We start from the raw sequence: 21,359 nt of genomic DNA, 5'->3' as shown, positions 1-21,359 counted from the left end.
TGGGTGGGTGGGGGTGGGCAGGAGCCTTGGGAACCCCAAGGGTGCTCTGAGCTGGGAGGGTGTGGACAGAGTCCTGGTGGGGGTGTGGACGGAGCTCTAGGGGGTGTGGATGGACCTGACGGGGGTGGTTTGTGGACAGAGCTCTTGGGGATTGTAGACAGAGCCCTTGGGGGGTGTAGACAGAGCCCTTGGGGGGTGTAGACAGAGCCCTGGTGGGGGGGTGTAGACAGAGCCCTTGGGAGGTGTGGACAGAGTCCTGGGGGGTGTGGATGGAGCCTTGAGGGGAATATGGATGGAACTCTTGGCATTGTGTGGATGGAACTCTTCAGGAGCGTACAGAGCCCTGGGGGGGTGTGGATGGAGCTCTTTGAGGGGTGTGGACAGAGCTCTGGTGGGGGTGTGGAAGGAACCTTTTGGGGGATGTGGATGGAGCTCTTTGAGGGGTGTGGACAGAGCTCTGGTGGGGGTGTGGAAGGAACCTTTTGGGGGATGTGGATGGAGCTCTGGGGGGGGTGTGGATGGAGCTCTGAGGGGGGTGTGGACAGAACCTTTTGGGGGATGTGGATGGAGTTCTGGGGGGGTGTGGATGGAGCCCTGAGGGGGTGTGGATGGAGCCCTGGGGGGGTGTGGATGGAGCCCTGTTGGGAGGTGTGGATGGAGCCCTGGGGGGGTGTGGATGGAGCCCTGGGGGGGTATGGCTGGAGCCTGTTGGGGGGTGTGGATGGAACTCTGGGGGGGTGTGGATGGAGCCCTGTTGGGGGGTATGGATGGAGCTCTGGGGGGGTGTAGATGGAGCCCTGGGGGGGTGTGGATGGAGCTCTTGGGGGGTGTGGACGGAGCTCTGGGGGGGTGTGGACGGAGCCTATTAGGGGGTGTGGATGGAGCTCTGGGGGGATGTGGATGGAGCTCTGGGGGGGTGTGGATGGAGCTCTGGGGGAGTGTGGACGGAGCCTGTTGGGGGATGTGGATGGAGCTCGGGGGGGGTGTGGACGGAGCCCTGTTGGGGGGTGTGGACGGAGCTCTGGGGGGTGTGGACAGAGCTCTGCGTGGGGGTGTGGATAGAGCTCTGCATGGGGATGTGGATGGAGCCCTGTTGGGGGGTGTGGACGGAGCTCTTGGGGGTGTGGACGGAGTCTGTTAGTGTGGACGGAGCCTGTTAGGGTATGTGGACAGAGCTCTTGAGGGGTGTGGATGGAGCTCTTTAGGGGGTGTGGATGGAACCCCGTTGGGGGATGTGGATTGAGTTCTTTGGGGGTGTGGACAGAGCTCGGCGGGGGGTGTGGACGGAGCTCTGCGTGGGGGTGTGGACAGAGCTCTAGGGGGTGTGGACGGAGCTCTGCGTGGGGGTGTGGATGGAGCCTTGGGAGGCATGTGGATGGAGCTCTGGGGACTGTCTGGCGCCTGTCGGCAGAGGTTTGCAGGCCCTGGTGGCCTCAGGGAGCCCTGGAGATGGGCGGGGACTGGGCCTTGTGGCCTGGCGGGGCCATGGCGGATGTGGGAAAACGGGTTTAAGGGGAACTTAAGAGGTGGGAGGGCCTGTTGACAGCTCGACGTGGCTAGGGAGGGTTCTAGGAGCGGGTTGCGGATGGCCCCCCACTTCCATCCTGTGCTCCTAGCTGGGTGAGCCTCCTCGGGCCGTCCCTGGGTGTTCTGCAGGCAGGGGCTCGGGAGTGGGGGCCAGGGTTGCACAGCTGTGAGTGAGGCCCAGGGTGGGTGGCTGTGTTGGGCCCTACTTGTCCGTATTTAAGGGACAGTCGGAGGTGTGGGGCGGGGGACTGGGTGGGGTTCCTGGAGGCTGGGCTGGGTGTGGCTGGCAGCAGGTTGGTGAGGGAGGGGCTGGACGTGGGAGTGCAGTCTTCTGAGACATCTTGGGAGGCCAGGCCTGTCCTTAGCTGGATGAGGCCGAGGCACCGGGGCGTGCGGGGGGTGCGCGGCGGGTGAGGACCGGGGAAGGGCTGGCAGGCGTCGGGTTGGGCCTGGCTGGGGAAGTGTGGTTTTCCCCAGCTTAGCCAGGCCTTGGGGCTGGTTGGATGGGGTGCGCTGAGGGATGGAGCGAGCCTGGCCTGCCCGGACACTGCCCAACGCAGCATCCCCTGGGGTGGGAAGCCAGCAGGCCCTGAGGTGACTCAGCCCCAGCCCCCTCCTCTGGGCCCCACCCGGATGGAGCCAGGGCTGGGCTCAGGGGCCAAGGGCACACCAGGGGTGGACTGGGGGGTTCCTGGGCAGTGAGGGCTGAGAGGCTGTGGCATGTGGGTACCCAGTGCTGGGTAGTACAGGGCATGTCCCGGGGGTCCCACCTGTCTGAGCATGTCTGTGAGTGACCGTCTCCATGGGCTGCGCTAGGCGGAGCAGGGGGCCAGCCCTGTGGTCTCTTTGCTTGGCTGACAGCATCGCCTGTCACCATGGCTGGGGTACAAGGGCCAGGTGGCCCGGAGGCAGAGGGGGCATAGTGGCCATGGTCTGAGGCTGTGCTGGGCAGTCCCAGGACCTCTTGGCCTCAGTTTCCCCAACTGTACCGCAAGGGCCCTTCCTGCCACCTGTTCTGTGTGGGGGTGGAGGTAGGTGTGGGTTTGCCTGTGTGCCGTGTACCTGCAGGACCTGAGCTCTGGCCTGTCGGGGCCTCTGGCTGGGTGCCCTGTATTTGGCCACCCCGTGCACCTGGTGGAGGCCGCCGGCGTGGTGGTGGGGCCCCACGTTCTCTCGCGTGGTCACCCCCAGTGAGGCGCCAAGGGGCGTTCCACCGGAAACGCTTGGGTCCCGGCTGCCCGTGGGGCCCCTGTCTGTGGCCACTCCAGCCAGGCTGCCCTTTGCCCACCTCTCCCCCCGGTCGCTCTTCCTGTGCTCTGTGCTGACTTGAGCCAGCTCAGGGCAGGCTGGGCCTCTGGCACCCCAATGGTAGGGAGCCCAGGCCCCTGAGCCTGCGTGGCCTGGAGGGGCAGTCTCTCTCCCTTGAGCTGGGTCATTTTTGGGTCTGCAGAGGATGTGGCCTGAGGATGAGGAGGGTGGTGGGTCCTGTGAGGACTCTGGAGGGGGTCCCTGGCTGGGGAGGAAGGGCCAGAGCCTGGCAGACCCAGGGACAGAGTCTGAGCCCTGGGCCCTGGGCCCTGTCCCACCCTGAACAAGGCAGGCAGGTGTGGCCTCAGGCACCTGACCCGCCTCTCCATGTCTGCAGCGCTCCTTCACCCTCATCGTGGAGGCCTGGGATTGGGACAACGATACCACCCCGAATGGTGAGTGAGCCCTGGGCCAGGTGGCAGCTCCTCTCAGCTTCAGGGCGCCTGTAGCAGGGCCCACGTCCTCTGCCTGCTTGGGACAAAGCCTTGCTTTACCCTGAGGATCATGTGTGCTGTTTCCGTTTTTGCTCTGGCTGCCAGGAAGCTCTGCCATGTTTGGGATTTGCAGAGCTGTGCATGCGCTCTCTTCCCCAGTCCTGGCTTTGCCTATGTTGCTCTTTTTGGGCCCATGTCAGTGACTTAGTGGAAGGGACACCCTTGAGTGTGTCTCTGGCTTTGTGGTCCCCTCTACTTGTCTGTACTGGAGCACAGAGCCTTGGTGGCTCTCTCCCTGAGGCTCGCTTGCTAGCTGGCTGGCCTATGCTGTAACGGGGGGATGACTTCCATGGGTGAATGCGGAAGGACCCACAGGCCGAGGGAGCAGCTCGTGTGAAGGCCCAGGCAGGAGCGGGCTGGCTGTGCAGGAGGGGCAGCCGGGGCCGGGCTCGGATCATGGAGGCTGGCAAGCTCCGCCTGGCAAGCTCTGGCTGCCTTATGGAGGGTGGGCTGTGGGGCCAGGACAGACTGAGGAGGAGCTGCCACGTGAATCTGGGCGTGTCAGGGTAACTTGGACCAGGGGCAGTCTGAGGGGGTGAGAGGGGCTCTGGCTGCTTTCAGAAGTGGAGGCATGGGGTTGGCCAATGGGTTGGAGAAGGGAGAGCGGGGCCGGGGCATCCTGGCTGCCAGCAGAGTGGAGGGGCTGTTTTCAGGGCAGGGACGGCGGCGGGGGTGCCCAGGTGGGGAGCAGCAGCTGTGGGGACCCCAGCGGTTCAGGGCAGGGGTGTTCCCTGAGGGGGTGGCAGAGAGACAGGTGGGCTGAGGACCAAGCAAGGTCATCAGGGCTCTTGACGACGTGAGCCTGGAGAGGCTGGGGCGGCTGGGAGGCCCCTTGGGGAGTGGGCCAGCACAGTGTCCTCCCAGGCCTTGGCCCATGAGGTGGGAGAGGTGGGGTCTGGAGGACCCGTTCACCTTTTATTGTGGAAAACGTTGAGCCTGTGCCGAAGCGCAGGGACCGGCATCACGGACTTTGCATACCAGCACCAGCAGCTGTGGTGCCCCTGGCCCCTGGTCTCCCGGTGGCTTACTTAAAGTGAGGCTTAGACAGCGGGTCATGGGACCTATGCCTGTCTTGGGGGCTTGAGGGGAGGCTTGTTTTAAGGTGGGGACGGTAGCAGTGTTTGGCACTTCGGGGAGCAAGTCACAGCTCAGGAGAGGGGAGGGCAACTGAGCGCCATGCTTGTGCTGGCAAGGGCTGGACACGGTGCCCAGGTGGGTGCAGGTGTTGGAGCAGGGCTGCAGGTGGATGGGCACAGGTGTGGGACATGGGACTCACGCTCTGGCAGCAGCCGTGCCTTCTCTGTGGAGTCCGTGGTCTCAGCAGCCCTCCCTGCAGGACCCCTAGCCCCTAGCTGGGCCCCCCGACCCTCTGCGTTTAGGGTGGGAGCAGGGGCGCAGGCTTGGTGGCGGGAGGGATAGGCCTCTCGGGGCCCTGAGCTTTCTGTAGCAGCCTGGCCAGAGGCCCTGCCCTCAGTGTGCTGCTGCTGCCTGCTGTGCCCCGGCCTTGCAGCAGCCGCAGACTTCTGCCCCGTCCCCATTGTTCCTGGAGGCCGCCTGGCTGGGCTGGTTTCTCTGGCCTGTGCTGACTCTGCCGCCTCCCCAAGAGGAGCTGCTGATCGAGCGAGTGTCGCATGCCGGCATGATCAACCCGGAGGACCGTTGGAAGAGCCTGCACTTCAGCGGCCACGTGGCGCACCTGGAGCTACAGATCCGTGTGCGCTGCGACGAGAACTACTACAGCGCCACCTGCAACAAGTTCTGCCGGCCCCGCAACGACTTTTTCGGCCACTACACCTGCGACCAGTATGGCAACAAGGCCTGCATGGACGGCTGGATGGGCAAGGAGTGCAAGGAAGGTGAGGGGACCGCCGGGCCGCGTGGACAGCAGGGAGGGCCTTGGGCAGGGCTCCGGGCACAGGCCTTGCGGCCAGGCTGGCTGCAGCTGTGCCTCTCGCTCCTGTCTGTTCGCAGCCGTGTGTAAACAAGGGTGTAATTTGCTCCACGGGGGATGCACCGTGCCTGGGGAGTGCAGGTGAGTGTGCCGCCGGCCCGTCTTTGCCCTCCCAACCTTTGCCCTCACATCCTCACTGGCACACACAGCCTTGCTGTCAGGAGTCGCCCGGAGCTGGCTGGAGGTCGGGCACACAGCTGTGAGAGCCGGGCCCTGAGCTCGGGAGGCTCCTTAGTCAATGCAGTAGGTGCGTGTGTGAGCATGGGATGTGTCTGATGGCGGCAGCCCTGTGAGGACAGTGAGGAGAGACTGGGGAGGCTGGCTGGACAGTCACGTCACCAAGGGGCAGAGACCTGGAGGCTGCAAGCCACCCGAAGATGGGGCATGGGCAGAGGACACGGTAACCCTGCCCGTGGGGAGGGGGTGGGTGGCGAGCGGCCAGTAAGTGACACCAGCAGGCGAGGGGCGGCAGAGCAGACCGGTGCTGGGAGCTGAGGCCTGCAGGACCAGGGAGAGAGGAAGGGGCTGCTGGCAGACTTGTAGCCGGGCAAGCTGGGTGGAAGGGCTGTGGTAGCTGTTGAGTGGGGAAACACCAGATGGGAGGCTGTGAGGGGGAGGCTGTGAGGAGGAGGCTGCTGTGGGGCATGTGGGGGTTGTGGGGGAGGGGCCCGCGGGATGGGGAGAGGGGCACCGGTCCTGCACACATCCTGGGGTGGAGCCCAGGGGTTTGTGGATGGATTTGATCAAGGAGGAAGAGTGTGGGGTGAGGAAGAACCCCAAGCTGCTGAGCATCGGAGCGATCGTGGCTGAAGGAGGAATGCCGCAGAGCGGCAGGCGGGGCCGAGGTTAGGTGGATGTGGAGAGGCGATGCCTGCCCTGTCCCCGGAGACACCCAGGAAGCTCATGGGAGAGGCCTGGCCTGCGCCACGCAGGGCCTGTGGGGGGTGGCATTCAGGCGGTGTTGAAAGCCCAGACGGCAAAGGGGGGAAGACGGAGAGGAGAGAGGCCAAGGGGCAAGTCCCGGCTGCCACAGGTCAGGGCAGATGGATGAGGAGCCAGCAAGGACCTCCACGAGGGAGTGGCCGGGGTCCTGCAGCCAAGTCCAGACAGTGGAGGCCTCTGGACCCGGACCAGGGTGGGGGGGGATCCAGCCAGGGGGGCTGGCAGCTTTGTCCTAGAGTGAAGCAGAGAAGTTGACAGGGCAACCAGAGGGGCTGGGGCCCAGGGTCTGGGGTGGGCATGGACTTCGAGCCGTGGTGCTTACTGTGCGTGAGCAAGCTGGGGAGCCCGAGAGAGCGGCGTGAGTGGGTGGAGAGACAGCAGGTGGAGGTGAGCACCGCCCTCCAGCCAGCCTTGGGTTGCAGGGGTCCCGGGACCTCCCTCTGAGGAGTGGGTTTGTCTCCATGGGACGAGGACACTGGGGCACAGAGAGCCTAATGATTTCCCCAGGGTCACACAGCGTGGCGTTTTGGAGAGGAGTCGGGGAGTTTGGGAACCAGCTGAGCTGGGAGTCAAGGTGGGGAGGTGGGTGCCCCTTCCACAGGCCCCACGGTTGAGTGGCCTGGAGGGTGCAGTGAGGGGCTTTCCCGGCCAGTCCCAGAGCGGGGAGGCAAGCAGGGCTGGGGCTGCCCACCCGGTCACTTGCACACACAGGGATTCCTGGCAGGTTGAGCGAGTCTCAAGTCAGCTCAGAAAGTGCAACAGGGTGGACCTGGTCTGGGCAGATGTAGATGTAGGTCTACAGGAGTCGGCCTCACTCACCCTCGCCTGGCCCAGTGTGCATCACACAACCTGGATGGCAGTGCCACCCTCCCTGGATGGCTGCTGGCTGGCAGCTGGAATGTCCCACCAAGGCTGGAGGAAGGCAGCAGGGAAGTTGGCCATCCCTGCCCTTTCTCCGCAGGAAGATGAGGAGCCGGAGTCCAGGGGGCCTGGTGGGTGGGGGCAGTAGGTGAGCTCCGCCTGCTCTTCTTGCTAGCCCTGTAGGGGAGGCCCAGCTGTTGCTGACAGCCTCGGCTCAGGTTCCAGTGCAGGACGCCCCCCCACCGGATGCTGCGGAGATGGCCATGCCTTCCTGCTGCCGCCTCTCCAGGGCCCTGGGGCTGCTGGCTGGGGAAACCAGGAGGTGGGGGCCTGGTGTGGGCTGCCCTGCCCAGGGTCGAGAGCACGCCCTTGGGACCCACGAGGTCTGGGCTCTGAGCCCGGCTGTGGCCGCTCTCTGGCAGATGACCCAAGGTGTGTCACAGCCCCGCCCTGAGCCTGGGTCTCTGTGTCTGTGGAGGAGGGATTCTAGGCAGGCTGTGAGGCCACCCGCATGGATACTGTGCGTGCTGGGCTGGATGCTGGAGACATGTTCTCCCCAGCCTCAGTTTCCCCATTTGTGGCAGCCGAACTGGGCCGATAGGCCTTCCATGCTGGCTGTGTGGCTTGAGGGCGGCTCAGGAAGGGCCGTGGTTCTTTCCTTTTACAAAAATAAAGTGTGGCGGGTGCCGGTGTGGAAGTGACGTGGCCTGGATGACATTCCCGTCCTGCAGGGCCGGAGAGTTCTAGGAAGGGCCCCCCGGGAGTCCCAGCAGGGCCTGGATGGCAGCCCGCTGGGCCTTGGGGTGTCGTCGTTGCAGGCTCTCTCCCCTGACGGAGGCACCCTCAAGTCAGGCCAAGTTCTATCCTGGCCACCTGCCCTCTCCTGGGGGACTCCCAAGATGGGACGTTGGCCAATAGCCTGGGGCAGGGTGAGGCCTGGGGGTTGTGTCCTGGGGTTGCAGCTGGGGGTGCAGCTGGAGCTCCTGCAGAGTCAGGAACTACCCTGAGCAGGGCTGGCCCAGGCCGGCCTGTGGGCCTCAGTAGCCCCATCTGTGAGATGGGTACCTTGTGGGACTTTACTGGGAGCGAGCGAAATGACTGCCTTTGAGGTGGGGGTGAGGGCACGTGCTGTGCCCAGGGACACATGGCCGAGGCAGGGCCAGAAGTGCTCCCCTGCTGTCCGCCCGGCCCTGGCAGCCCCTGGTGAGTCCGAGCCGGCATTCTCATCTCCGGGGTACCGGCAGGGCCTTCCTTTCCTGGCGCCTGCTCTCGGGGCCCAGCTCACGGGTGAGTCCCAAAATAGCTCAGGGAGGAGTGACGGGACAGCTGGGGCTGACCGTCGGCAGCCAGCGGCCGGGAATGCCCGTGACAGTGGGGCTGGCTGGCGGGGCTGCAACCCCTGCCTGGCTCGGGCTGCTCCAGTTCAAAGGCCTGAGGCCGCCCGCCGGCCCTGGGTGTGGTGTGGGTGACTGTGCCTGGCTCCCCTGCCACCCTTTCAGGCGCCACAGCTCACTGGGTGTTGCACCCCTCCTTCTTCCCCCAGGTGCAGCTACGGCTGGCAAGGGAGGTTCTGCGATGAGTGTGTCCCATACCCCGGCTGCGTGCATGGCAGTTGTGTGGAGCCCTGGCAGTGCAACTGTGAGACCAACTGGGGCGGCCTGCTCTGCGACAAAGGTAGTGGTGGGGGGCGGCAGGCCTAATGCTCTGCCATCGAAGTGTGGGTTGTGGGGGAGCGGGGGGCCGGCTTTTCCCCTGAGCATCCCACCCCTGCCCCCAGACCTGAACTACTGTGGCAGCCACCACCCCTGCACCAACGGAGGCACATGCATCAACGCTGAGCCCGACCAGTACCGCTGCACCTGCCCCGACGGCTACTCGGGCAGGAACTGTGAGAAGGGTACGTGGGGGGCTGGCCACCCAAGTTCTGGCCAGGCAGGGACTGGTTCCCTGGGGAGCCGGTCAGGCCCCATCCCTCTGGCCTCCTGTGTGGTGGGCCCCTGACCCCCAGCTTGGGAACCTGTGGGCTTGGGGAGGAGTGCTTGTGGAAAGCTGGGGGCCTGGCTGCCAGCTCTGTCCCCTCCCCGTGGTTCTACAGCTGAGCACGCCTGCACCTCCAACCCATGTGCCAATGGGGGCTCTTGCCATGAGGTGCCATCTGGCTTCGAATGCCACTGCCCATCGGGCTGGAGCGGGCCCACCTGTGCCCTTGGTGAGTGTCTGCACATGAGTGGGGGACTCCTGCCTAGCATCAGTGGGGGTCTGGGAGTGGGGCAACTCGCCGGGGGTGGGGTGCAGTGGTCAAGTCACACGTGTGGCTGCGGCTGGCTTGGCGAGGACAAGTGGCAGGAAGACCCAGGCTTGCGGCGCCACCTGCCCACGGGGACCGTATTCCCATGGCTCACACTGCCAGGGCCCCACCTTTCTCCACCCTCTGCAGACATCGATGAGTGTGCTTCGAACCCATGTGCGGCCGGTGGCACCTGTGTGGACCAGGTGGATGGCTTCGAGTGCATCTGCCCCGAGCAGTGGGTGGGGGCCACCTGCCAGCTGGGTAAGGGCTCCGAGCATGTCCACAGGAACGTGGGCCGCGCATGCGGGCTGCTGGGGCTGCTGCTGGTGCTGCTGGGCTGCGGGCGCCAGGTGCCGGTGCTGCGGGGCAGGCAGGGCCCGAGCCCCACGGCTCCCCCTTGTCTCTTTCACAGACGCCAATGAGTGTGAAGGGAAGCCGTGCCTTAACGCTTTTTCTTGCAAAAACCTGATTGGCGGCTATTACTGTGATTGCATCCCGGGCTGGAAGGGCATCAACTGCCACATCAGTCAGTATGGGGGGTGGGCGCCGGCGGGTGGGCCGAGGCACGTGGGACCCTGCCTCTGACCCTGCTCCTCTGCCCCCCAGACGTCAACGACTGTCGCGGGCAGTGTCAGCACGGGGGCACCTGCAAGGTGAGGCGAGGCTGGGAGGGTGTGTGGCGCGGGTGCTGTGGGGCTGTCGGGGTGCCTGCAGGAGGCTCACCTGGCTGGCCCGCCCAGGACCTGGTGAACGGGTACCAGTGTGTGTGCCCGCGGGGCTTCGGAGGCCGGCATTGCGAGCTGGAACGAGACGAGTGTGCCAGCAGCCCCTGCCACAGCGGCGGCCTGTGCGAGGACCTGGCCGACGGCTTCCACTGCCACTGCCCCCAGGGCTTCTCCGGGCCTCTCTGTGAGGTGAGGTCTGCCTGGTCACCCTGCCCCACCCGCTGCTCTGGGAGCTGTAGGGCAGCCCTCGTCCCCCAACCATGGGGCCTGAGTGACCCAGGGGTGCTGCAGGGGGAGTTGTCCCCAAGGCATCCCAGGCTCAGCCCTCCACTGGGTGCCAGGTGGGCAGGCGGGGCTGTCACAGGTCACCAGGCTTGGCCCCCTGTGGCCCTTGCTTGTTGTGATGGGTCTCCTGGTGGCCTGGGCTAGGAATCCCCGGGCTGCTGGCTGCCCAGGCCTATCTGTCCATCTTTGCACTCCCTCGGGACTGGAGGGCAGGGGGCTCTGGTGGGCAGAGCACATGGGGTAGGGTGGGTGCCTGATGGCGGAGGGGCATACACCTGTCATAGCTGAGTCCTGGGTCGGAGTGGGCATCTCTCTCAGGGCTGATGCTCTCGCCTCCCTCTGACTATCTGTTGGTACTGGATCCCCTCCCCAACCTCCCCTTTCCACCTGTCTCCAAAGTAACCTGCCTTCCCCCTTCCCCACCTCCCTACCACCCCCTTCCCCACCTCCTCCCACCCACCTCCCTACCACCCCCCTCCCCCACCTCCCCCAACCCTGCCTCCCCATTACCTGCGTCCCTACCACCCCCTCCTCTTACCTCCCCTTTTTCCCTGCCTCCCCCCACCCACCTCCCTACCACCCCCCTTCCCCACCTCCCCCAACCCTGCCTCCCGCCACCCACCTCCCTACCACCCCCCTCCCCCACCTCCCCCAACCCTGCCTCCCCATTACCTGCCTCCCTACCACCCCCTCCTCTTACCTTCCCTTTTTCCCTGCCTCCCCCCACCCACCTCCCTACCACTCTCGGCCGCCCGCGATCCTGCCCTGGCCTTGGTGCAGAGGATGTGCCTCCTGTCCAGACGGCTTCTTGGGGCCCAGGGCAGGGGTCTGACCTCAGGACCTGCAAGCATGGCAGTGGCTGGCCCTGGAAAAGACCCAGTCTTGGCTCTGAGGGTGGCCAGGCGCTGTCCTTCCTGCCAGCAGCAGGGGCCGAGGCCACATCCCTCCCGAGGGACACTGAGGAAGCTGGGCTGCAGTGGAGGTGGGGGTGGGGGCCCACAGGGATCTGCGTTCAGCTGACAAGGCCTGGGCAGTCTCAGGTGTGCAGGGGTCTTGGGCTCTGGCTGGCACTGTCAGGCCCAGGGCGGAGGGGCCTGGGGGTTCCCAGGGATCTGCCGTCGTGTGGACAGAGGCCTGGCCTGTGTTCCCGGCCTGGGCCTGGGCCTGGGCCTGGGCTCTCACAGGCACTCCCCACCCTGCAGGTGGATGTCGACCTTTGTGAGCCGAGCCCCTGCCGGAACGGCGCCCGCTGCTATAACCTGGAGGGTGACTATTACTGCGCCTGCCCTGATGACTTCGGTGGCAAGAACTGCTCCGTGCCCCGCGAGCCGTGCCCTGGCGGGGCCTGCAGAGGTGCTGGGTGCGGCATGGGGTGGTGGGGGAGATGGTGGGGCAGGGGCGGGCCTGACTCCTGACTGTACTGCCTGCCATAGTGATCGACGGCTGCGGGTCAGATGCAGGGCCTGGGATGCCTGGCACAGCAGCCTCCGGCGTGTGTGGCCCCCACGGACGCTGCATCAGCCAGCCAGGGGGCAACTTTTCCTGCATCTGTGACAGCGGCTTCACTGGCACCTACTGCCATGAGAGTGAGTGGCCGCGAACAGCGGGGCTGGTGGTGGGGCTGGGCTGGCCTGAGGCCCTGGCTCACCCTGCTCACCTCTGCAGACATTGACGACTGCCTGGGCCAGCCCTGCCGCAATGGGGGCACGTGCATCGACGAGGTGGACGCCTTCCGCTGCTTCTGCCCCAGTGGCTGGGAGGGCGAGCTCTGCGACACCAGTGAGTGTTCCAGCACCCGCCCACACGGCCTGTGCCTCCACCCCCGTGGGCCCCTCATCCCCCTGAGGTGGGCCACTGTCTGGGTGCGGCAGGCCCCGTACCCAGAAGGGCCTGGCCAGAGGGTGCTGCCACCACGGGGTGGAATCCCAGGCTGCCCCCATGCCCGGGGCCAGCTCCCTCTGCCCGAAGCTCCTTCCCCACCCCTCTCTGTCCTCACCTGGCCCGGCTCCAGTGCTTCCTCCCCCTGGAAGCTCTCCCCGAGCGCCGGTGACCCCCCGCCCGCTGACCGGCGTCCTCGCCCCCAGATCCCAACGACTGCCTTCCCGATCCCTGCCACAGCCGCGGCCGCTGCTACGACCTGGTCAATGACTTCTACTGCGCGTGCGACGACGGCTGGAAGGGCAAGACTTGCCACTCACGTGAGTGTCCGCAGGCCCCGGCCGCCGGGGGCTGCCCCCAGGACCCTGGCCTTGGCGGTCTGGGTCCCGCCTGCTGAGCGGCCCATGTGCCCACAGGCGAGTTCCAGTGCGACGCCTACACCTGCAGCAACGGCGGCACCTGCTACGACAGCGGCGACACCTTCCGCTGCGCCTGCCCCCCCGGCTGGAAGGGCAGCACCTGCGCTGTCGGTGAGGAGCCCCCAGTGCCCCTGTGACCGCCGGGCATGTGCCCTCCCAGCCGCCGCTCCCTCGGGCGTGATGGGCTGAGGGGTCTTTTTTGAGGGCCACACCTGCCCCCTGCCCCTGGGTCTGTCTGCCCTGTCTGGGTTGGGGGCGCTGTGTGGAGACCCAGGGCCTGCCGGGGGCCAGGTGAGAAGCTCCCTCCTCCTCCTCTCCTTACAGCCAAGAACAGCAGCTGCCTGCCCAACCCCTGTGTGAATGGGGGCACCTGCGTGGGCAGCGGGGCCTCCTTCTCCTGCATCTGCCGGGACGGCTGGGAGGGTCGTACTTGCACTCACAGTGAGTGTGGGAGGGGTATGGGTGGGGGCCACTTTCCTCCACCCAGATGACATCCCTGCCCCCGACTCGTCCCCCATCCCCTTCTGCCAGCCCCTCCCCCTGCTGCCCCCTGCCCCCAGCAAAAGGCACCCTCCTTGATGACCCTCCCCAGCCCCACAGCCTGATCATGCCGAGCCAGCCTGGACAGTGCCTGGCACGCTTGGGGGGTGGGTACTGATCCCCTGCCTTCTCTTCTCCCAAACCAGATACCAACGACTGCAACCCTCTGCCTTGGTGAGTGGCACCCTGGGGGCCGCAGCAGGGGTGGGTGGGACTTGGCGTACCACGGGGGGCCGCCTGATGCCCACCCTCTGCTCTGCAGCTACAATGGTGGCATCTGTGTTGACGGCGTCAACTGGTTCCGCTGCGAGTGTGCTCCTGGCTTCGCGGGGCCTGACTGCCGCATCAGTGAGTGGCCAGACAGCCCCAGCCCCGGGAGCCCCTCAACCCAGCCGAGGTGTCAGGAGTCTGGGGACATCAACGTCCACGTCCCTTGAAGGGCAGTGTGGCCACAACCACTTCCTGTCGCTCTTCTGAGCCTCAGTTTCCCCACATGTCTATGTCCTGTGGGGTCCTGCGGTGTACCCTGCCAAGTGATTAACTGGGGGGCCCCAGCCTGGGGGACCAGTCCGGGGCCAAGGGAGCTATGGGGGTTGGAGCGTGCAGCCTGACGTGGGCTCCTCTGTGGCCGCAGGGCTGTCGTCTCTGGGTGTTGGCCCAGCTGTCTGTCCGGCACCCCTTGGCTGGTCCGACGCAGCAGCTGGGGCTAACCCAGGATGGGACAGGCCCACTGCAGAAGCAGATGGAGGAGGGTGCTGTTGGGCCAGGGTCAGGCTGGGCTCAGGAAGGCCTCAGGCAGGCAGCAGCTTGGGCTCTGGGGCAGGTGGGCCATGCAGGGCTGGCGAGGCCTCTTTGCTGGCCCAGGGGCTGCTCCTCATCATCCTGGGGCTTGCGCCTGTGTGCCACTGGCTCCCCGCTGCCCTAGGCCATGCCGGTCCTGCGGTGGGCATTGGCCTCACTGCACTGAGCAGCGGTGGCTTTCCCTGCAGACATCGACGAGTGCCAGTCCTCGCCCTGTGCCTATGGGGCCACGTGTGTGGATGAGATCAACGGGTATCGCTGTAGCTGCCCACCCGGCCGAGCCGGCCCCCGGTGCCAGGAAGGTAGGCCCTGTGTGATTGCCCTGGGCTGGGGTGGGTTGGGGGACATGGGTGACACCCAGCTCCAAGGGCCAGATGCCCACTGCTGACCCTCGAGCCCCTTCTCCCTACAGTGATCGGGTTCGGGAGGTCCTGCTGGTCCCAGGGCACTCCATTCCCACACGGAAGCTCCTGGGTGGAAGACTGCAACAGCTGCCGCTGCCTGGATGGCCGCCGTGACTGCAGCAAGGTGTGGCTGCCCGTGAGCCTCCCTGCCCTACCCGAGGCTGGTGCACGCTGACCCTAACCACTCTGTGAGATCAGGAGGCGGGTGCTGGGGTCAGGATGGACTCAGAGCTGTCTGCCCCCCACTTGAGGGACACCCAGGGAGGAGGGAGCTCAGCCAGGCCCCATGCTTCGATGTGCAGTTGGGAAAACTGAGGCCTGGTCTGGGTCCTGCCTTGCTTTGCCTGCCCTTTCTGATGTCGAGCTTGGCCTGCCTCCCTGGGAGCCCTGGGTGGGGGGTGGGCTGGGCCCTGGGGCTCACAGACCTGGGCGGTGTCCCTCCCCGGCATGGGGCCTGTGCCTGCCTGTGGGTCCTCATCTGTGTGCCTGCATCTGACCCTCCCGTGCGCCTGCACCTGACCCTCCTGTGCGTGCCTGCCCAGGTGTGGTGTGGATGGAAGCCTTGTCTGCTGGCTGGCCAGCCCGAGGTCCTGAGCGCCCAGTGCCCGCCGGGGCAAAGGTGCCTGGAGAAGGCCCCAGGCCAGTGTCTGCGACCACCCTGTGAGGCCTGGGGGGAGTGCGGTGCAGAAGAGCCACCGAGCACCCCCTGCCTGCCACGCTCCGGCCACCTGGACAATAACTGTGCCCGCCTCACCTTGCGTTTCAACCGTGACCACGTGCCCCAGGTGAGGGGCCTGGTGGCATCTGAGCTTGCAGAGGCCACACGCCGGCATCTGCTCGTGGCATGGCCAAAGCCTAGCCCCGCGAGGTCACAGAGAGTGGCCCTGTGGGGTCAGATGAGAGGGGCATTGGGCCTGGTGCTGGGTGGAGGTGGCAGAGGAGGCTGGGAGAGCAGCCAGCTGGGGGTGCCTGTTTGTCCAGCTGTCCTGAGGGCCTGGACTGACGGCGCCATGGCTGCGTCGTCCCAGCTCTTGGGTTGTAGCTCCGTGGGCAGTTTTGCCCTGGCCAGGGACCCACCTTTGTCTGCTGTGTGCTTGGAGCTGGGCTCCTGTCTCCCAGGGGGGGTTCAGAACTGGAGGAGACCCACTGTACCCGGCCCTGTCTCTCCTTCCCCCACTGGCCTGCAGGTGGAGCTGGCTCCGCCGTGAGGATGGGTGGGTGGGCACCATCACTCCTGCCTCCTGGTATAGGGCACAGCCGGGTGGGAAGCTGCCCCCCCAGGCCCTTAGCATCCTTGCTGTGCTCTCCTGGGCGGGCTGTAGGGTGTGTCTCGCGTGTACCCACAGCGCCAGTCCAGGGACGTAGGTGTCAGGTTCACGGCCCTGCCCTGCCCATGCACTGCCTGTCTCTGCCCAGGGCACCACGGTGGGCGCCATTTGCTCCGGGATCCGCTCCCTGCCAGCCACAAGGGCTGTGGCACGGGACCGCCTGCTGGTGTTGCTTTGCGACCGGGCGTCCTCGGGGGCCAGTGCTGTGGAGGTGGCCGTGGTGAGTGCCCAATGGGGAGCAGCACCTGGGTGGGCCCTGGGTCCCGTACTATGCAGGTCCTGGCTATGCTGAGCAGAGGCTCCGGCGAGGCTAGTCCTGGTGCGGAAGGACTGCAGGCAGGCCTATCTCCCTGCGCTGGGGCTGCAGCCCCTCGCTGCCCACGCTGCAGGCCCGTGGAACTGCTCCCTGGGCCCAGCCAGCATCAGGGAAATGCAGGGCTGTGGTGTGGAGCCCGCTTCCCCTGCAGCTGCATCCTCGCCCGGTCCCCTGCTCTGTTTTTGCCTTTGTGTCCCTACGTCACAGGCAGCAGGAGAGTCCGTGGGCTTAGTCTGCCCTGGGAGGCCTGCTTTGGAACTGGCACCTGCCCTGGCCCTGGGGGATGTCAGATATGAATGGATACCAAGGGGGTCGGGTGAGACTGGGGTGGAGATGTGCCTGGAGAGGGGAGGGAATGTTCTGGAACATGGTGGGTGGGTGTGCAGAGCAGTGGGTGTGGCCATGGCACAGTGTGGCTGGTGGAGGCCATGGCCAGGCACAGGAGGGACGTGCAGTGTTTTGGTGCCCTGAGGCCGCAGAGGGGGTGGGGGACATGGATGGGTGCTGCTGGGTGATGGAAGGACAGTAGGGGCAGGGGGAAGATGTGAGAAGTGTGCCAGCACCGGTCATGGCGCTATCAGGGACGTGATGGAGGCAGGGGCACAGCCCCAGGTTGCTGTGGCCTCGCGAAGGCACTAGGTTTGTGGTGCCCTTGGGGTGTGGCCCATAGGTGGGGGTGGGGGCTGAGAGCTGACAAGAAGGGATGGCCATCTCGGAGCAGGCGTCAGTGAATGGGGCCACACACCTCCCCCACTCACTGCCTGGTGGCGAGGTCCCCACCACAGGACCCCGGGCTCTCCTGTGTGCCCGAACGGGGACACCCTCCACCCCTCCACTCCTTCCTCCCCACTCCCCACTCACTGCCTGGTGATGAGGTCGCCACTGCGGGACCCCGGGCTCTCGTCTCCTGTGCGCCCACCATGCTCCAGCGTGGCCAGGGCCTCAGTATTGGGGGCAGGCTCTTGGGAGCCTGGGGCCCTCGGGCCATCCCCCCAATGCTGTTCTTTGCCGCAGTCCTTCAGCCCTGCCAGGGACCTGCCTGACAGCAGCCTGATCCAGGGCGCGGCCCATGCCATCGTGGCCGCCATCACCCAGCGGGGGAACAGCTCACTGCTCTTGGCTGTCACCGAGGTCAAAGTGGAGACGGTTGTTATGGGCGGCTCTTCCACAGGTGAGCGCGGGAGGGAGGCCCCTGGGAAGGCACCAGGCAGGCAACTCAGGCGTTGGGCACAGAGCCGGCCGACCCTGCCAGCCACCAGGAACACAGAAGTCCCTGGCATCTGCTGCCCCAGCTGTCCAGCCCCACAACCCGACCTTCCCAGCCCCCGTCCTGGGACCCTCCCCACAAGCCAGGAACCAGAGGGTGGGGCCCGGCCGCCTGGCCCGCAGGGCCCTCCCAGGCCTGGGTGTGTGGCTAGTGCCCTGCAGGCGCCCAGGCCTCAGTGCCCACAGGCTTCTCCCCGGTCCCCCAGGTCTGCTGGTGCCCGTGCTGTGTGGTGCCTTCAGCGTGCTGTGGCTGGCGTGCGTGGTCCTGTGCGTGTGGTGGACACGCAAGCGCAGGAAAGAGCGGGAGAGGAGCCGGCTGCCGCGGGAGGAGAGCACCAACAACCAGTGGGCCCCGCTCAACCCCATCCGCAACCCCATCGAGCGGCCAGGGGGCCACAAGGATGTGCTCTACCAGTGCAAGAACTTCACGCCGCCGCCACGCAGGGCGGACGAGGCGTTGCCCGGGCCGGCCGGCCACGCGGGCGTCAGGGAGGATGAGGAGGACGAGGATCTGGGCCGCGGTGAGGAGGACTCCCTGGAGGCGGAGAAGTTCCTCTCACACAAATTCACCAAAGATCCTGGCCGCTCGCCGGGGAGGCCGGCCCACTGGGCCTCAGGCCCCAAAGTGGACAACCGCGTGGTCAGGAGCATCAATGAGGCCCGCTACACCGGCAAGGAGTAGGGGCGGCCGCCAGCTGGGCCGGGACGCAGGGCCCTCGGTGGGAGCCATGCCGTCTGCCGGACCCGGAGGCTGAGGCCATGTGCATAGTTTCTTTATTTTGTGTAAAAAAACCACCAAAAACAAAAAACAAATGTTTATTTTCTATGTTTCTTTAACCTTGTATAAATTATTCAGTAACTGTCAGGCCGAAAACAATGGAGTATTCTCGGATAGTTGCTATTTTTGTAAAGTTTCCGTGCGTGGCACTCGCTGTATGGCAGGAGAGAGCAAAGGGTGTCTGCATCCTCACCAAATCGTAGCGTTTGTTACCAGAGGTTGTGCACTGTTTACAGAATCTTCCTTTTATTCCTCACTCGGGTTTCTCTGTGGCTCCAGGCCAAAGTGCCGGTGAGACCCATGGCTGTGTTGGTGTGGCCCACGGCTGTTGGTGGGACCCGTGGCTGATGGTGTGGCCTGTGGCTGTTGGTGGGACTCGTGGCTGTCAGTGGGACCTGTGGCTGTCAGTGGGACCTACGGTGGTCGGTGGGACCCTGGTTACTGATGTGGCCCCGGCCGCCGGCACGGCCCGTGGCTGTTGGCGCACCTGTGGTTGTTAGTGGGGCCTGAGGTCATCGGCGTGGCCCAAGGCCGGCAGGTCAACCTTGCGCTTGCTGGCCAGTCCACCCTGCCTGCCGTCTGCTTCCTCCTGCCCAGAACGCCCGCTCCAGCGATCTCTCCACTGTGCTTTCAGAAGTGCCCTTCCTGCTGCGCAGTTCTCCCATCCTGGGACGGCGGCAGTATTGAAGCTCGTGACAAGTGCCTTCACACAGACCCCTCGCAACTGTCCACGCGTGCCGTGGCACCTGGCGCTGCCCACCTGCCGGCCCCGGCCGCCCCTCCTCGTGAAAGTGCATTTTTGTAAATGTGTACATATTAAAGGAAGCACTCTGTATATTTGATTGAATAATGCCACCATTCCGGCCTCCCTTGTTCTTTCGGTGCTGTCCCTTTTGTATTGAGAGTGAGGCTGGGGGAGAGCCGCACCAGCAGAGAGGCGTGGGGCAGTGGGGCACGTGCTGGGTGTTGGCCCACGTGGCTGTGGTGGCTGTGGAGGGCGAGACGGTCCTGCTGAGTCAGGGCCTGCCAGGGCCTCGAATGCGTTGGCTTGCCAAGGTGGTGGATGCAGGTTTGGCCAAAACCTTCCTGGGAATGGGGAGGGGGGTGTCTAGGTGCCTGGCACCCGACCCTGACTACAAACAGCTGAAAACAGTTTTATAAAATAGTATAAAATTGCTTACCCACGAATACCTATCAAGGTCTTAAGGAATTAACAGGTCAAATTTTTATTCATTCATTTATTCCTTTGTTTTGCTTGTTCATTCAGAGGCAAGGTCAGCATTTGGTGGAGGCAGGAGAGAAGCAGCCCCTCCACCTGGCCCTGGAGCTGGTTTTGCCTCTCAGTACTTGAGCCAACTGGAACGTGGCATAGTGGCCTCAGAGCTGGGCATGGAAGGCCGACTCCAAGGCTGACTCCGCGCCGCCTGTCAGTGATATGCAAGTGTTTACCCTGCTGTGAGGGGCAGGAGGTCACCTGAGTCAAGGAGCAAAGCCAAGAACCAGATCTGTACGAAAGAGAAGAAAAAAGTCCTGCTGACAGCCTGGGAGTGAGGCTGCCTTGCACAGGCAGAACAAATGAATAAATGAATGAGTGAACAAAAATTTTGATCTGGTAATTCCTTAAGACCTGCTGGTTGCTGCAGAAATTACTCTGGATGTCTGTTGTTGAGCACTGCTGCTGCGGACTCCAGGAAGCCATGCAAATGAGCTAGGGTGTGCACTAGAGGGGCGGTCTCTCTCACTCCGGCTGGAGTCCTCCCATCAGCTTCTCCATTGTATTGAGCCAGGTCTGCAGGGACACACAGAGGAGCTGGTAGGAGACCCTGCTTGCCATCGGCTGCTCACAAGCCCAGGGCTTGTGCCCTCAAGGTGGTGGCAAGGGTTAAACCCGCCTCCTGCCTTGGTCCCAAGGGGTTGGCCAGGCAGTTCAGGCAGAAGGGCAGCCCCCGAGGAGTCGTGTACACCATGACTCGTGCGGACATGAAGCCCATGTTCCCACCACCAGGTTGGCCAAAAAGACGGCAGGCTTTGAGTTTCCTTTTAAACGGTGTTTACGTAACTTGCAGTTCCCTAGGTTCCTGGTAGAACTAAATGCAAATCACCTTTGTCCTAGACCTCTGTATGCCTCATGAATGAGTTTTCCAGGTCAGTGAGTAGACCACAATCAAACCAAGCACACGGGAACCTGGCACCATGATTGAAAGCCATGAGAAATGCGTGCAGAGGCATCTGAGTGTACTGGAATTCTCAGACATGGATTGTAAAAAGCTTGCTGTGCTCAAAGACGGCTTGGAAAAGCTGATAGGCCAAACAAACTTCAACCTAGCACCAAGTAGAACTTCTAGAAATGAAAACAAAACAAAAAAAATACAACCTTCAAACCAAACACTCCAGAAGTAGTTTGGCAGCCACGCTTAGACACTGCTAAAGAGAGAATTTGTGAACGAGAAGACAGGTGAGAAGAAATGATCCAGGCTGCCCCCCAGGACAAGACATAGAAAATAGCATCAGTAGCTGAGAAGGGGGCCCCAGGCAAGGGCCTGGCAGGGGCTGTCCTGAGGCCCACAGGAGCCCATCAGGCATGGGGTGAGCAGTGAGTAGGTGCGGCAGGTATAGCAGGTGTCATAGGTGGGGCTGGATTGCCCAGTTACTTCTGCAGAAAGTGTCTCACAGGCCTGGCCCTTCCTGGCTGTGCCAATGTGTTCCCCAGATTCTGGGGAAGCCCCTGTAACCTCAGAGAAATGCATCTGGCTTGGAGTCTCACAGGACGTAGTCTGGCGTCCATGCCTGTGTGAGGGTGTGCGGCTGTTGGAGGTGGAGGGGTGGCACTCAGGGAGCATGCATGCACCAAGTGTGCATGGGTTGAGCTGAGAGCCTCTGCAGTTGCCTGCGTGTGTCCATGGTGGGCAGGCCTGCTGCCCCCCACCCTGAGCTCGCCATCCAGTGTCCTGAGCCCACTGGGAGTTCATGGCCTCCCTCCACCCCATACTCAGTCATAACCCCCCACTTAGGTGACCTTGCACCTTTTCAGGCCTGGCTGGTGCCTGGCCATGGCCAGCTCATGTGGATGGCAGTGCCAAGAGGTCCAGGCCCGGCCAGCAGACTTCCTGCTTGCTGTCTCACGCCATGTCAGGGCAGACGATGGGGCTCTTCTTCATCTCAGTGCTACTGCCCCCATGGTGTGGTCATGAAGCCGGGCTAGGTTCTGGCCCAACCCCCTGGGGTGAGCCTGGCAGTCCCCGCCCT

At 64.5% G+C, this 21,359-nt stretch overlaps 1 protein-coding gene across 3 annotated transcripts in view; it reads left to right on the top strand.

The window, feature by feature from the left end:
- Nucleotides 1-19,630, top strand: part of JAG2 (jagged canonical Notch ligand 2) — a 28,465-nt gene extending 8,835 nt beyond the window's left edge. For 2 of the 3 annotated variants that reach the window (XM_054448663.2, XM_063652097.1), the window contains 24 exons: nucleotides 3,173-3,230; nucleotides 4,934-5,185; nucleotides 5,301-5,361; nucleotides 8,627-8,757; nucleotides 8,861-8,980; nucleotides 9,179-9,292; nucleotides 9,521-9,634; nucleotides 9,786-9,899; nucleotides 9,980-10,026; nucleotides 10,114-10,287; nucleotides 11,586-11,736; nucleotides 11,817-11,969; nucleotides 12,049-12,162; nucleotides 12,468-12,581; nucleotides 12,678-12,791; nucleotides 13,005-13,121; nucleotides 13,367-13,394; nucleotides 13,483-13,568; nucleotides 14,210-14,323; nucleotides 14,434-14,549; nucleotides 14,968-15,210; nucleotides 15,842-15,973; nucleotides 17,084-17,240; nucleotides 17,542-19,630. In XM_054448663.2, the coding sequence (XP_054304638.1) occupies nucleotides 3,173-3,230; nucleotides 4,934-5,185; nucleotides 5,301-5,361; nucleotides 8,627-8,757; nucleotides 8,861-8,980; nucleotides 9,179-9,292; nucleotides 9,521-9,634; nucleotides 9,786-9,899; nucleotides 9,980-10,026; nucleotides 10,114-10,287; nucleotides 11,586-11,736; nucleotides 11,817-11,969; nucleotides 12,049-12,162; nucleotides 12,468-12,581; nucleotides 12,678-12,791; nucleotides 13,005-13,121; nucleotides 13,367-13,394; nucleotides 13,483-13,568; nucleotides 14,210-14,323; nucleotides 14,434-14,549; nucleotides 14,968-15,210; nucleotides 15,842-15,973; nucleotides 17,084-17,240; nucleotides 17,542-18,017 (3,300 nt within the window). In that variant the 3' untranslated portion in view covers nucleotides 18,018-19,630. The remainder of the gene's footprint in view (nucleotides 1-3,172; nucleotides 3,231-4,933; nucleotides 5,186-5,300; nucleotides 5,362-8,626; nucleotides 8,758-8,860; nucleotides 8,981-9,178; nucleotides 9,293-9,520; nucleotides 9,635-9,785; nucleotides 9,900-9,979; nucleotides 10,027-10,113; nucleotides 10,288-11,585; nucleotides 11,737-11,816; nucleotides 11,970-12,048; nucleotides 12,163-12,467; nucleotides 12,582-12,677; nucleotides 12,792-13,004; nucleotides 13,122-13,366; nucleotides 13,395-13,482; nucleotides 13,569-14,209; nucleotides 14,324-14,433; nucleotides 14,550-14,967; nucleotides 15,211-15,841; nucleotides 15,974-17,083; nucleotides 17,241-17,541) is intronic. The other variant, XM_054448664.2, reaches the window with a different exon arrangement.
- Nucleotides 19,631-21,359: the final 1,729 nt, after the last annotated feature.

The sequence above is a fragment of the Pongo pygmaeus genome, chromosome 15 (assembly GCF_028885625.2).
Source record: "Pongo pygmaeus isolate AG05252 chromosome 15, NHGRI_mPonPyg2-v2.0_pri, whole genome shotgun sequence".
Taxonomy (NCBI): domain Eukaryota; kingdom Metazoa; phylum Chordata; class Mammalia; order Primates; family Hominidae; genus Pongo; species Pongo pygmaeus.
This window is presented reverse-complemented; position numbering and strand designations above follow the sequence as displayed.